Source organism: Dicentrarchus labrax, unplaced genomic scaffold (assembly GCF_905237075.1).
Source record: "Dicentrarchus labrax unplaced genomic scaffold, dlabrax2021, whole genome shotgun sequence".
Classification (NCBI taxonomy): domain Eukaryota; kingdom Metazoa; phylum Chordata; class Actinopteri; family Moronidae; genus Dicentrarchus; species Dicentrarchus labrax.
Genome location: NW_026136720.1, coordinates 14,382,213 through 14,398,672, shown reverse-complemented (window position 1 = coordinate 14,398,672; position 16,460 = coordinate 14,382,213). Strand labels below are relative to the sequence as shown.

The 16,460-nt window shown below is 39.5% G+C and overlaps 1 protein-coding gene across 10 annotated transcripts in view; it reads left to right on the top strand.

The window, feature by feature from the left end:
* megf11 (multiple EGF-like-domains 11) overlaps window positions 1–16,460 on the top strand; it is a 68,280-nt gene that overhangs the window by 3,342 nt on the left and 48,478 nt on the right. For 8 of the 10 annotated variants that reach the window (XM_051382798.1, XM_051382794.1, XM_051382793.1 and 5 more), the window contains exons 2-5: window positions 10,480–10,612; window positions 12,536–12,650; window positions 14,167–14,268; window positions 14,680–14,780. In XM_051382798.1, coding sequence (XP_051238758.1) covers window positions 12,544–12,650; window positions 14,167–14,268; window positions 14,680–14,780 — 310 coding nt within the window. In that variant the 5' untranslated portion in view covers window positions 10,480–10,612; window positions 12,536–12,543. Of the gene's footprint in view, window positions 1–10,479; window positions 10,613–12,535; window positions 12,651–14,166; window positions 14,269–14,679; window positions 14,781–16,460 lie in introns of those variants that run through there. The other 2 variants (XM_051382801.1, XM_051382800.1) reach the window with 1 other exon arrangement.

Genomic DNA, 16,460 nt, shown 5'->3' with positions numbered 1-16,460 from the left:
TGACACAGATTCTGAGAACTACATGTGAGAGCTCAGTACTGTAATATTTCAAGGCAGAGTTTCTTCTAGAGTTTGTGGTTTTGAACACTGTTCTCTGTCAAGGCCTCTCAAAAGTAACAGCTCCAATGACCTTTATTCTGCAAATTAAGCTATTTTTGCTTTGCGCTGACTGATAGATCTTATTATTTCAGCAAAAGTGCATTGAGCATTGAGTAAATACCCTGGAGCCATAGCAACTACATTAACAAAAGTTAATGAAATATATGGAGGCAGGACCTGAACTTTGCTTTACTTTTGAAAGCTGTGGCATTTACATTTTGCACGTCTGTGCAGAGGCAATGAAAATATAATACAACATAGCATACACCCACATTTTGTCTGTATAAACATATTTATGTAGCCTAAACAGCATTATCTGACAGACACTGGCTTGTTTACATCCGTTTTGTAATGCATTACCTTTTTTTTGTGCATCTGGATTGTATAGAAAAGGCATGGTTGTGAGTGTTTTGCATCACAACAAAGTTAAGTAAGTGCAAAGTGATGGTAAATTTTTAAGGCTGCAAGATTTTGTTCCTAAAAAAGCATAGCAAGCTGGCATTGAAAATAAGGAGAAATCTGCAATTTAGATTCAGCTTCAATTCTATGTTAGCTGTCCCAAAGGTCTCTCGCCATGTCTGCATCTGATTATGCTTGCTTGCATTTAATTAATAATTCGACAATGCACGGCATTGATGTCGGTCAGCCAACGCTCTGCAGGGGAATAGATTTCCTGAGCCTGATATCCAGCCACGGCCTCTTAGCGAGGGAGCAGAAACGATGAGCTCAGGCAGATTTCAGATACAGAAGCTCCAGCGTGGAGCTGCGTTAATCCCCCCTCCCTCAGGTGCAAACGCTCCTGGGGAGGAACACCACGGACTACAGCTCACCATCGATGCTTGGCCGCGCTCTGATTAATGCACTCATCAGTTCTTTTCTTGTTTGTTTTAATGACAAGCATGTCCCTTGTGGGAATCTGGTGACTTTTTGCAAATACTGCTGATGCATCTGCTTGCACCTGCCACTTTTTTCTTTCTTGTCTTGTGCAAGGACTGCTGCCATAAAGCGTGAGGCTTTTGACATGACTAGGCTGTCAGTTACAGTGCAGGGAACCACATGACACATTTTCCACCGGAGATACAGGAAATACATGAGCTGAGGAAATGAGCAGTGATAAGATCTCAGCGTGTTGGGATGTATTGTGCTTTGTTGATAAGGCTATTATTCATCATTATGGCTCAGACAGCAAAAATCCACTCTCCATCTCAGGCACATGCTTGTTACACATAGTTTACTCACTGATTTACATTTGCAGTTGAGTTGTAGCATTACTAATTACTATGGAGTTTAAAAATGATTTAATCACTTATTTATACTGTAGAGAAACCAAATCTTTTCTTTTGAGAACAGAGGTTGTTGAGCGGAAGTAGAGAATGGAAATATGGTCTTCTCCAAAAACATGCTGGAATTTAACATTTAATTGTAATTTGACAGCATCAAAAAGGTATTGAGAGGCAGTAAGAGAGTTTTAAAATGTTGCAAAAATCAGTTAAACCGGATGTGATTCGTTGTATAAAAGTCCCAAGAAATGTAGAAAATCATTCATTACTCTGATCAAAGAGTGAGGCTACTGTGAATAAATGAAAAAACATCACTCAGACATTTCCAAGCGTCCCGTTGTGTGAACCTGGCATGGGTCCTGAATGTATTGAAACTTTGCTGATTGTTTCCTTATTATCAAACAATGTTCAATCAGAAATGACATGCACTACATACAACAAAAGGAAAAAAAATCCAGTGTGTGTGGTCTGAAAGGTAGAATTAATTTGAGAGAAGCCTGAACGATTTTAACACTGATCTTAGAAAAATATGTAATTAACATGAAAAGCTGCCCTGAACACGAACTCTTGGGGCCACATGATTATTATTTAGGTGTTTCAATAAGTACCATAGTGTGCCCAGTATGTCTCAGTAGGGTAGCTGGCATAGTAATTATTATTCACATTTCCTATTATACAGCAATTCTGCAACATGATCGATGATTGATGATGATCATCACCGTGGCAAATGCAGACAGGGGAAGACTTGTGGTCATGCCACATTTGGCTGCCTATGTGTGATTGATGATTAAGTGGACAAATGATTCACTGTGCTCAACTGTCCATTAATAGTGTGATGCCTGTTAGAGTGTGATACCTTGCCTGTGGCACCTTTCAGAGAGACCTCATCATAGTATTGTGTGTGCGTGTGTGCGTGTGTGTGTGTGTGTGTGTGTGTGTGTGTGTGTGTGTGTGTGTGTGTGTGTTCTTTCGGGTGTGTACATATAATCACAGTGCAGCTGAGAGTCTGTTGAAGTGAAATTTGATTCAGAAACAAAGATTCTTTCTTGCATATGCTCATCTCCATTGATGCATTGAATGGATACCTGACATTTAACATATTCCTGCCAAATCTCAGCCACATGCTGTGCTACTCCTGTTTAATAAATGTTGTACATGCATCTCTTCTCAGCCTGTCCGATCAGTTCTAGCGAGCAAACTCTGGCCCATTTCCAAAGTCTAGTGATGGATCTTTGTGCTATCAGTGAGCCGCTTTGAGCCCTATAACATAAAGCCCCTGCGCTTATTCAGCACCCGCGTACCTTGCTTGTGATCAATGGCCAGCAGTCAGGACAGTGAATGGAGCACAGATTGAACCACATCTGGGATTTGGATGCTGAATAACTGCCCACTCAACAGGGGCGACTCATGAATAATACACACAGCCAGCCGAGTGTCTCATCTCCTTTGGCCCCTCACAGGCGATGCTTTTGCACTCAGACCTGTCCAGAGAGCAGAGGGTCAGGGCACAAATACTCCGCACCCCCCAGCATCAGGCAGTATTTTTATTTTGAGCACTTTTATGTACAGCACAAGGCTGTGTAGGTTGAGATGGGAGAGAGAAGTGCAATCATAAACACTTATGTCCTTTTTCTACCATTTTCAAGCTATGAATAAAAAAGCAGAACAGGACTGACTTATACTACAAATATCATTAATTTTAAATATGGCATGTATTATTTATTGTTATATATTATGGTACATATAACTATGTATATAATATGATATAATTGCTCTGTATGCTAATACTTTTATTTTGTATGTTGGATTGCATGGTTATATTTACTCTGTTGTGATATATGACACCGTTATATGCTAGTATGCACTACAGAGAAATAGAGATATAGGAACCTCTAATTAAGCAGATGATTTATAACAAATACATTTCTGTAGATTGTTTCTTCAGCCCAGTAGTTTTATTCTGTATCTAATGATTATACAAGCAAATTCTCTATCAGTTACATTTCATTTCATTTAAGTCTGTCATGTCAGTGATGAAAATAGGCATTTTCTTTGTGTATTCATCAGGCAGACTGAGCAGAGTCACAAGCACTCCTCTCTTTTGTTCATTTTTTTTAATGCATTCAGTCTAAGTAGGCGTATTTTGCTCAAGTGGATTCAAGGACATTTAAAAGGTCATGGTGGCAAAAATTGGGCATACATCTTTAATGCAAATCCAGTTGATGGAGCTCTCATTTCACCAAATTGAGATCACCTGGTTGCACGATGGCCAGGCTTAACGTGCTACAGAAGCATATTTTCAGATTTGATAATCGTGATGGTAAGTCATTCCTCTTTCAGTCATTGAGTAGTGATCCAGAAGGTTAATGTACTAGTGGGAGTAAACCATTGATCTAGAGAGGAATGTAATTGTAAATATAATTGTTAACATACTAAAACTACAGTACATCAGTGGTGGAAGGTAATGAAGTGCATTAAGATTAGATTAGCCTTTATTGTCTCCTTTAGAAGAAATTTGTCTTGGGCATTGAGAAGAACACCGTGATGTAGCAGCACAAATGTAAAATCAAACTACAGTTAACATGCAGTATCGCACACAGATATATAAAAACCAGAACATACATGTCGAGAATAATGCACGATGCCCTATGCCAAAATATTGCACAGATACATTCCCCCCAATAATAGCCAGTAGTCCCTCAGTGTTTACAGTCTAATTATGTCATACACAATAATATATCAGTTACAGGGGCATTTTACAGCAGAACCAGCACTTTAATTGGATACTTTTGCTTATCATATTTCTCTACTTATACTTAAGTAGGATTTTAAATGCAGGACTTTTACATCTAATGGAGTATTTTTACATGAATTTTGTACTTTTATGTTCTTCTTCCACCACTGCAGTACATACTCTGATCAGTAAACAATTGTATGTTTGTTGTATTATTATTATTGTTGTTCTATTGTGTGTAAGACTAACGTGAACTTCAGTACTCTTAAAAAAAATAAAAAAATAATCAAGCCTCCTATGAGATCTCAGAGGAATGTCTGCAGAGAAAGCAAGGTGCACCCAGGCGCAGTGGCTTTTCTCTTCCTCGCTCCCCCTGTCTGCTTCACACACCGCTTACCCTGCGACATTTGGGACGAGTTTCTCACTGCTTGGCTTCTCACATCTTGGACACTGACACAAAATAAATGAAGACACAAAGAAGACACAAGGTTCAGAGTTGGAAGGGGTTGGTGGCTGAGGTGTGAAACTATTGGAGTGTAAAATTGCCCTGGCAGCCGTGCTGTTGTTTCAGCATTTCATGGCGAGCTGCTCAGCTAGCGTCCCTACTTGCCTGCTCAGTGCCTTCTTCCCTCCACCTTTTTTCATTTGTTTTTCTGTCCACACCATACCCACTGAGTTCGGCCCCCTCTCTGTAGTGGCTGTAACTTTATAAAAACACAGCGGTGACCATCTTGGCTGCTTAGTATGCGTGGTTGTGTGGTTGTGCTTCCTTGACCAGGGCTGCAGAGTATTAGAGTAGTTCAGTTTTGTTCCCTTGGTGGGAGAGAGCAGAAGGTTCAACGGGCTAATATTCACACATTAATTTGTCATAAGATGTCCAACTGTTCTCCAGCAGCTCTCATTACTCGCAATCAGTCACAGGGTGGCTAATTGTCTGTGTTGGGAAGAAGGGCCTTACTGCAAGAAGGAGCCTGACTGGTGCTTCCTGCTGGAGGCAGCAGGAGGCCAGAGCTAGGCCAGCAGAGAGAGGACAGACGTAGCGCAGAGGGCATTGCAACACATTTGGCTGTCATTGTGATGCCTGGGGTTTGTTATTAGAAGCATGGGGTGAAACATAGTGACTATTCTAAGCAGCAGGCAAAGCTATATGACATCAGGCACATTGTTATTTTGGTTCATTAAGTGGTGTTGTTTCACTAATTAGTTTTCTTACAGAAAATGTAGGCCTAAAGCTGGTAATTGGTGACATGTTTATGACTGTAGATTTTGTGCCTGTTATATGGATAAGAACCCAAATCCAATTAATTACAAAAAAAGTGATGATGTTTGACGGTAGAAAAACCATGAGGAAAATGAGGGCGAAGTTGGTATATGCTCTATTCTACTATCTATATTTGATGATCATGTTTACTCACATTAGTTTCAGATTTTCTGCTCTTTCTTTGAACCAGTTCTGAACAGATGGCCCGACTGGCTCTGCTGCTCTTCTCCCTTGTGTGTCTGATTCTACATTCATAAAGCTAACGTTAGACTAGATTAGTTCCTCTGATGTCCATGAAGCAATTTCTCATTATTGCCTGTGGTTGAGAGTGGGCAGACTCCTGCCTGGGAGCACACAGGACAGTGTTTGTCTGCTCTGACAGGCTGCAGAAAGTCTTTGTGCCCAGACTGAAAGGAATAAAAGTATGAGGAGAGCCTCCCTCCAATGGGCTGTGTCTGGTGTTGGCCCTGCCCTGCGGTAAGGCAAGGTTATTCAGATGAAAGATGGTGTTGAGATTAGTGAGCCCTGCCTGGGCGCGTGGACGTCCAGCATGCCGCACTGCGTGATTTATGAGAGTCGTGATATCAGCGGTCGCCACATGAATAAACCATGTGGCCAGAATTAAGCTCCTGTTAAACGACGCACAGCATTTTCCCAGGTGCCTCAACCTCAAAGTGGAAATCACAGTCATGAAAGTTGTATTGATGCCATTGTGTTATAGCAGTTTCATGAGACCGCTTGTTGATGGTCCAGTGCGGCGGCTGAAGAACTACCAGTTCTAAATCTTCTGAGGATTTTCCTCATTGCTGATAATTCCCATGACTTTACCAGTGCTGTCTGCTGAGGGTTGGATGGTTCGAAGTTCATTAATGGTTGGATATGAAACACTGTTTGTGATGAAACACCAAAATGCAGCACAGCCAAGTTGAGAAGATTTGAAGACTTAACAGAGGAGAATGTAACTCCTCTAAATAATTTCCATCCCTGTAATTTTATAGCTTGTTGAATTCAAATGTTGGAATTTATAAAGTGTCTTTTTAAAAAACACACTAGGGCTTCAATTAAAATCATCATCGATTAATCTGCTGACTATTCTCTCCATCAATTAATTGTTTGATGTATGAAACGTCTAAAAATAGTTAAAAAAACCCACCACAATTTCATAAAGCCCAAGATGAGGTCTTCAGATTGCCTGTTTTGTCTGAAGGACTGTCTAAAACTCCTCTACTTTAAAAAAACAGTATTTAGTATTATTATTATTATGATAGATGTGTTATACTTATAATCAGCATCTGTACTAGATTTATAAACATAAACAAGTCAACGTAAAGTGAGAAAAAATCGCCAAGAAGTCTTTAAATAAAACAACTATTGTTGTATATTTTCTTGTCTTTATTACAATATATCACAAGAGGCACAATGTATAGTGAAGTGATGTGGTGGCTGAATACACCAGCACTCCTGGGAAACTGAAAACTGCATACATATAAATGTTGTGCATGCTAATAATATGAATATTGTACATCTGTCTTCCGTCCTTCCCATCCATCTTCACTCTCTGCTTAGAAAATCATATGCTGAAGCAGGATGGAATTATATAAAATAATGTGAACTCACGATATCCTCTGTCCTCACAAATGAGGTGAACCACTAATGTCCATAAACATAACTAAGCAGTATTAGAGTCATAGAGTGTCTGGTCTGAGATTGAGAGATTGTGAAGTTAATCCTTAGCTGGATCATGTCAAGCTGGCATTCCTAATCATTCAAGTGTAATAAAAAGGAAAGTCCCCATGAGTGCATTTTTACTGAGATCAGGTATAAGACATTGCTGCCTTGGCTGCACTTCATGCTGTCAGCATTACTGAAATTCCCATAAATGCAGCGACAAACACCCTCTCGGGCTTTATGACTTCAATACACTTGATGCCAATTCACGTGTTTGGTCTCTTTAAAGTGATGTGTAAATAGAGAGGAGCAGGAAATCAAGAGAAACCTAGAAAACTCAAGATTCCTCAGCACAGAATAACTTAAAGTTTAATGGATTTTTGTCTGTTGGAAGACGTTTTTAGGTCCTTACCTTACAAAGAAGGAAAAATGTATAGAAGACCACTGGCAGCATATACTTGAAGTACTAAAAGTGTTCCTTTTGCAGAATTATCCTGTAGTATTATTATCATTACATATCTGATTATTGATACATAAAGCAATTCTTTAATATTATAGATAGTTAAGTTGGAGCATTTAACAATAAACTGTTGGGTAGCTAAATTCACTGTGGTGAAAAATACTGTTCCTCTTAAATAGTGCAGAGTCAATATAAAGTTGCAGAGAATATAAATACTCTTGTAAAGTACCAGTGCCTCTCAATTGTACTTAAGTGCAGTACTTTCCACCACTCAGCACAGTTGAAACATGCTTAAAACACTTTCCAAGAAGTGGACTGAATACAGATTTTGCAGTCAGTAGCAGCAGTATTTAGTATTGTGCTTTTTCGTTGCTCCATTCGTCAGGAAGCAGCACGTCCCCTGACATGTCATTGTCCTCTCCACATCACACACTCAGGTATGTGGCTGAAGCCAGGGGAAGCAGTGTCTATGATGCACCACACCATGGCCTCTCTAATGAGGCCTGACTCTTAATGACTCACAGCCCCCAGCAGCAGACAGGGATGGCCAGCAGTGGGGCTTATCTCATTGGCACTCTGTGCTGCGTGGTTACACCTGTAACCTTTAGATCACTCCAAATTAGGTTGCTCCGGGAATCCTTCAGTAGTGATTACAAAACAGATTGAGTGGCCAGAAGAATTCTCATAAAAATTGTGTATGAGCCCTCCGCTTGAATTCAGAGGAGGAATAATAATGGCTGATTGTGCAAAGACATGTTACACACAGAAGCCCACAACTGATCATGCATTCTGTCTGTTTCTGCAGAACAAGATTGCAATACTAACTGATGTTTCCGTTGACTGGTTTCCATTATGTAGATGTAAATTAACACAAGCAAGCCAAAGCTGAGCATTGTGATAAATGAGCACATAGAGCACTAAGATGAGCTGGAGAAGCAGCTGCGATCTATACTTGGGAGGTGAGCTTCTGACTTGTGCCAGTCAGTCATGCCTGCTGAGCATCATTCATGGATGAGTCGAGGTGCTGGTCAGCCAGGGGACAGTGTGGTTAATTGCATTGCACTTTAATAAGTCACACACTGAAGACATGTGGCTTTAATCATGCAGATGTCTCTGCTGTAGGCAGTACTGGGGACATAGGTGTCTCAGGCTTATTAATGTCAATGTTTCCATCGGTCACCAATAAGTCCTTATCCTCACATATACTACAACGTCCTTACACCTTAACACTACACCCTGCCTCTTGTACTTGTGTCTCCATCAGTAGCATAAAAGATGCTGCTATTCAGCAGTTTGTCGGCAGGATCAGATACAGCAGCAATGCAATTGAGGGTTTTGTAGTCCCAGTAATCAAAGTGGTGAGGAACAGGAGAGAAATTCATTTAGGGGGAATAAGGTCTCTGGAGAACATTTTGTTGGTGTAAAGTGAACATTGTTTGATGTCAAAACAGAAATAAACTGTTTTTGTGGATGTCGGCAGATACAGGAAGAAGGCATACAGTAGAGCCCCAAATGATAAGCGTCATATTGATCCGACTTGTCTGTCCTATGCGGTGCTCTTTTTCTTCACAGTTCTTGTATGCAGAATCAACAATGAACAGAAGTTCACTTAGACCCAGTTAACCGTTATTAAAAGTATAATACATTTAGTCTTTTTGTAAACATTCAGATGTTGATATACGCTCTGAAGGACATGGCAGGGATCTCTTCAGGCATGACAAAATATCAGGGAGTTTCTTGTCCTTGACATTCACACATTCTGTTCCACTGACACATGCGGTGCTGCACTCAGCGGAGGTAGATTGTGACCAGATCTAACAGGGTAAGATTTGGTATGAAATCTCTGTGTGATAATATTGCACAATAGGGACAATCTGTAAAGAAAATATCATTTCAGATTCAAATTTACAACTGCAGTCTTTTGCATTTTGTGGCTGTTCCTGCATAAAAGTTGCCTCCTTAAGGAGTTAAATAGAAAACTGATTAGTCATCACATAGGGCTTAATTTTGGAACTTATATTACAATAATTGAGCTCAGAATGCAAAAACTAACTTTTACTATGGTTTCTGTTAAGTGTTAAGTTTGTACGGAATTTTTTTTTGTCTATTTTATCAGATCTGCTGAATTTGATCCAATGATTCAAACCTTATTGTTAATGTAGTGATAAATGTGTGCTTGTGTAGTGCATTTGTTAGCCAGCTACATGATGGCTCCTCTATAGACAGCTTAATTTAAATTCAGTTCTGATTACCAAACAGAGATCTCTAAATGATCTTATTTTTGAGTACAATAGACTTAATGAGTCTACCTAAAATAATTCTTCAGTCTTAGGTATCAGTGTCCACCCAGCTAAGGCCCCTTAGCAACCATTTATATGCAAAAGGAAATGGTTTGAATTATTTATTTAGCCAAGAACAAAACAGCCATGTTATTTTGTTGTGCTTGTGTTTACATCTTAATTCAGCAAATGAAGGGCAGAAGAATCTCAAACCTGCCCTCTGACCTCCATGAAGAATTATTAAGAGCAGTGTAATGAAAGAGATGACAAACACATCAATGTTCTGTTCATGCCTGTATTATCATTGCAATAACCCTTTTGTAGGCTTTGTTAATGAGTACAGATAACATGATCTTGTTGTATTGTGGACAAGCCACTTGTAGTGTTTGAAGTGTGAAGAGTTCATTGTATCAGGCCCTCTTGAGTTAATGTAGGCTTTTATTCCTGTGCGTAACTTTGTGTGTCTGTGGATACCAGGTAGGAGGGACAGGGAATGAAAACTGTGTGGTCGGATGTGGAGGCTGTGCAGAGTAAATTGGCCTTTCAAGAGCTGCTTTTGTGAACTATACCCCTGTTGAGATTCTTGATCCCATAAGAAATTTATGAGTTTGTGTGTGCGCATGCGTGTGAGAGCAAGCAAGGAAGCATGTGTCTTCTGTGTGTCATCATAAGCTCATTATTTTTCTTCTCTCCCACAGATCTGCGACTTGTCATCACCTCTCCCAGCGAGTGTGTGTGTCTGGGCACAGCGGCATTTCTGTCACTTTGTGCTTCCAGTGTCTCCTCAGCATCCACAAAAAAACACCCAGGGACCACAGGCTGTAAGATTAGGTGAGCTTAAGGTCACATGCCTCTGGCTTCTTGTTCTGGCTATCTTGCCCGAATTCATTCAGGATAATCCTAATTTTATTACCTCTCAGCCTCTCCCCGCAGGCGTGTTACTTAAAACTTGTGAGGTCTGACAAATGTGACATGACAAGTTATGAGGTATTCCACTTTTCCAAAGCCATTCGGAGAAATGACTGAGGGTGGTGGTCTAATCACAGGAGCAATAAAAGCTTGTCAGTCAATCAAGCAGGGTCCCTGTAGTATTTAACAGGATTGTTTCGGAGAAGGGCCTGAATATGAAAGCAGCTGTAACCCTTTAACATGTGTGTATCTTGATTAATCATCCTGTTAAGGAAATGAACATGACTTTAACCTCTGCCTGTTCAGATGAACTGCTACTTAGAGGAAGTAGAGGTCTGATTGATTTTCTTTCACATGTGAGTGAGCTACATGCGGCTATCAATGCAGAAGATTAGCTGAACATGTGAATGCCTGTGTTATTGGATACAGTCACTCAGAAATATTGAACGCATGCCTTATAACACACTGAAGCACATGCAGGGCACACACAACCTAATGTATGCATTTAAACACATGCATAGATATACTACACTTACAAAGATACAGTGTCAGCCTCCTTGTATTTATTGTCATGTGTTTGTTGATTATAATACAACAATGTGTGAGTTTTCTATTCTCAAGAAGCCATATAATGTTTGAGTTCCTAGACAGATCAGATACAGTAATGTTATGGCTAATGGGATCCAGGCATTAACCAAAAATATGAAATATGTTGCATGTCAGTCATATATGTGTCATCCATATATCCTCTTTGGTAGCGATTTGCTAGGGTAAGACCTGCACATGTGGCAAATCCATCACTGTCATGTCCTTTGATCATATGCACTCTTCCTCTGCCTATATGTCTAATGAAATAACCTGCTGGTCTAAACAAATCAGCATCTTTGTCACTGTCATGGGGAGGTTTCATCTCTGCAGCCGCTCACTGAGCAGAGCACATGTGCTTTTTGAAGGTCTTACTGAAGGAGAAAAGCATCGGAGAAAATGTTAAAGAAGAGCAGACACGTAGAACTACTCTAAAGGAATAGTTTGACATTTTGGGGAAATACACATATTTTATGTCTTGTTGAGAGTTAGATGTGTAAATCGATACCATGATTTCTTGGCCAATAAGAAGCAACAGCCCAGATACAGTTTAGCTTAGCATACAAACTGAAAACTATGACCGCTGAATTTGTGCAGTCTGTGTTTGTTCACATTGCATTGTGTCTGAACAAAGCTCACTAATTAATTATCCAACTATTTTAAATAGTTTTGCACATAACCACAACTTTCATACATGAGAGTGATGTAAATCTCTTCATCTTATTCTTGGCAAGAAAGCGAATTAGTGTATTTTCCAAAATCGCAGACTATTCTTTATAGATATATAATATAATATTAATAGGTATGTTTTCATTAATGAATTACCACCTGAAAATAACAATCGTAGTGTTTTCGTTACCTTAGAATGAGACGTTTTTTATCTACAGAGAGAGCAGGTCCTCTTCCATAGAGGCCGCCATGTTTAACCACCATGTTTCTACACTAGCCCAGGACAGACAAACCAAAGAGTCATTCATGTTTTTTGTGAGTTTCATGTGTTTCTCCCACATCAATGAAAAGATGAGGCTAGGGAGTTGTAATCTGCAACTACACTGCTAGATGCCACTAAATCCTACACACTGATCCTTTAAACAAGCACAAGTATGTGCTTTGATAATCCTATCTCAAAAACACAAGCTGATTAAATCATTGGAGATGTACCACTCAGTACAAATACATTCTTATTAGAAAGGCCAATATGAGAACTGATCCAAGTTACAGTCAGAGCACAACCATCTTTCTTCCCTGTCCTCCTCTCAGAGTGAAGAATGAGGTCATCTGTTGCCCTGCTGGCCCTGCTGCTTGTTCTGGGCTTGACCACTAGTGTATGGAGTCTGAACCCGGACGACCCCAATGTCTGCAGTCACTGGGAGAGGTGAGCATTATCCTCTTGTGTTTACCACGGTACATTGAATTTTAGATTTAAAAGAGAATCTTCTGTATTTTAACTGCACCAGCTTCCACAATTGACATTGTCGATCCTGGAACTTTTCAATGTACCTGCTGCACGCGTTCTTAACTAAAGTTCTAGATCTATTCTCAAAGTCCATACGGCAGTATCGATCTCACACAGCTCAAGTCGCCAAGCTCTGAGAGATGGGAGGAGTTGCAGCTTCAAATGAAATATGCAGGCAAATTGATCAGTGTACTCTCATCCCAATCAATCACGACAGCCATAGAGCCTGAATAATTATTAGTTGTGCTGGGCAGTGTCACTTATGAGAAATAAGCAGGAATAATTTCTTTCTTCAATGCAAAGGGGAGGAAAGAAAGCTGTGAAGATATATTGTCTGGATTATTGCCTGACCAAGGTGAGGGTACTTAGGGATCGTGGTTCCACCTTGTTGGCATCGAAATGAATTCCTTAAGTGAGCTGTGTTCATGGCTTTGAGGTCCTCCAATATCCTCTGGCTGCATATATCACTAACATGAATCTAAAAGCTGCTTTCAAGTCCTTTCTTTGCATATCAAAGTGATTGTATTACTTTCACTGGGACTGCATCCATTGACAGGACCTGTATGCTGTAATTATTTTATTCTCTTCAAACATCTTGAAGAAGCATGACAATCTATGTTCATTGCAGCGTCTTTCAATGATGGAAAAAGCATTCAGATCTTTTATTTTAGTAAAAATACCACTAAAACTAAGTAAAAATACCCCATTATAAGTACTGCACTCAAAATGTTACTTAACTAAGAAGTACAACTATTATCAACAAAATGTATTGTTGAACAGAAAAATGCCTCCTGTAACTGACTATGATTATATATTCTTAATAGAAAATTGTAATGTTAAATCTTACAAGTAACTATAGCTGTCAGATAAATGTAGTGAACAGAAAAGGGCTTCTGTGACTGACTATGATTATATATTATATTATATTATATTATATAGCAATTGGTTGTAGATGTCTGAGACCAAGCTGGCGTACTGTTAATAGTTTTCATCCAGTGGTTCCTGATTTTGTTGGGTTGGGGACATGATAAATCTCGGAGGTCTTGAGATGATTAATAGGACAGTAGAAAAGAAATAACTAAATTCTGCTAAATGCATTTGTATTTATTTGGTAACTTTTCTATAATGTTTGCTTTTTTTGTTAAATAACGTTGCTTCTTTGGGCCTAAAAAAACTAAAAACTGTTATTTAAGTGTGATTACCAGTTATTTTATAAGCTCATCATGCGTTTTTATGTAAAATCTTTTATGTGAAAACATACAAGTAACTATAGCTGTCAGATAAATGTAGTGGACTAATAATTCCCTCCGAAATATAGTGCAACTGAAGTATTTTAAATTGGAATTAGTCAAGTAAAGTAAAGTTACCTCTAAATTGTATTTAAGTATAGTACAGTTCTTCCCACCACTGGTGTCTTTACATTTCTGTCTTCTAGCTACGCTGTGACTGTCCAGGAGTCCTACGCTCACCCATTTGACCAGATCTACTACACCAGATGCACAGATATCCTCAACTGGTTTAAATGCACAAGGCACAGGTACATTCTCCTTATTTGTTTCTATATTTGTTTCATCAGGGATTCGGCCTTCACTGTCCCCCAAAAGCAGAGCCAAGTCTATGAAGGCCACAGTAAATGTCCTTGTTAATGTGGCAGATAGTGAAGTGGTCAGAGCCAGGATGCATCTGACTATAATCATCTTACAGTAAATGTTTTAATTACTCCATTAAGGTTTATAATGGGCATCCAACTAAATAAGTTCAGAGTCCCAAATACTGACTTTTATTTTAGCAGGTGTTTTATACAAACTTCCACTGGCTTTTAATTCTGTTTCCGCTTGTACTTGAAAATCATGTTACAACCTGCTTTTACCTTTTATATGTTTTCTTGCCCTTCAGAAAGGGTCACTCTTTCCATCACGTAGCTGTCTCGGTGTGTCTGTTTTTCCAGGATCAGCTATAAGACAGCTTACCGGCGGGGAGTGAGGACCATGTATAGGCGCCGCTCACAGTGTTGCCCTGGTTACTTTGAGAGCGGAGACTTGTGTGTTCGTGAGTATCCTTTATTTAACTCCTTTGTCCTCGATGATGACATTTCAGTTTATGTCTGCTAGACATTTAGAGAAAAGAAGTAAATATTAGGATTGATTGGTACTGTGGATGCCCACCCCACCTCCATCACACCCACACCAGTCTGATGCTTTCTTTTTATAATGAACACCCAATAACATGCCACCATTCATGTGAATTTACTCAGTTTAAGACGATTGAGCACGATTTAACATGGAGGCACAGTATTTTATACCGTAGACTGCTCTCTTCCAGTAAGAGTAATATAATCAAAGTTGTATAACAATGAGAAAATTTAACGAGCCAAGAGGGTCCCGGTTACAGAGTGAGTAGGTAGCACCCACCATAAAACCACACCGGAATTCAATAACCTAGAAAGAGCAGAAGCCGTTAAAGCTGGACTGTAGCAATACGCTGATAACAATCCTTCACTGTCACTTTTGTAGCTTCATTAATGGTCATTGATTTCTATTTTCACACATCAAACAGAATATTTTTGCATGTTGGCCAAATAAAGACAGAGCATATAGCTTCTGAAAGTTACGTTTTTGATATTCTCGCCTTACCTAATGTTTTATTCCCTTTAAATAAGATTAGAATCACACTTGAATATTTTCCTAGATCTTTTGCAACATGAGGGAGTTGCTGATACAGTGACTGCAGCCATGCTCTTTGACCACAGCTGAGCTTGTCCTTGTCTAGGCTCCGCTAGCCTCAGGGTAGCAGAGCACCGGGAAGCCAGCCAGCAAAGAATAAGAGCCGGTGTGAAGAGGCAGGCGCAGATTGATCAATAATGTATTCATTAACCATTTGACTGACAATGGAGCTATTTGTTCATTAACGGTGTTTTCAGGGTGTTAACTGGGTGAATCTACAAACTGCGGAGGTGCATCTCAAACGTGGCCTCTCCACTGTATGAACAATAGGTGTTGTTTTGATATTATGTTGGGCTGAGAGTGAAAGCAGCTGCCCTCCCCTTTAACCCTCTTTCAGGTGAAGAGGGGAGGCTGAGTTGATAGGGGCCGAGAGGGCAGTTTTGCTTTCTGCTGCCTTTGCAAACCGTTCCACCCCTTTTAATCCTAGCACTCTCACTACTAGGATTAAGAGATTTGTACTCCCTGAGCTGTTTTGCATGCAGTGACAAAAGGGGGCCTTATAGAGTAAATTGACCCAAAATTAACTCAAGTTGTCTATTTCGGGACACTTTGTTATACAGTTAGTTTACAGTGGATTTATCCATGAAGGCTATTTCATTAAAAGGCAGAAATGCTTCCTGAATGTTTGCCTTTTAATCTTTCCTGTGTTATTTTATTTTTTATTTTTGTCATATGGCACTACATCAACTCTTACATTAACTCCTATGAGAGACGGCTAAATGAATCTGGGGATGTGAAGACCTCGAATGAACCAAAATTATCACGCAAACACACAAAGGAGAATACTTCTGACACTGAATCAACAACATTATCTTTAAGGATGTTTTTGTTTGTTTGTTCTTTTGTTTCATCGTGTCTTTTGGAAGTGATTGTTTTCTCAAAGCTCTCCACAATAAGTTGAACTTTTATCTGTTTCTCTTTAATTAGTGCTTGAAGTTACTGACTAGAGGTCTTTATTAATTCTGTGACCTTTGATCTGTCGTCAAGTCATTACCTTAATCTGTAA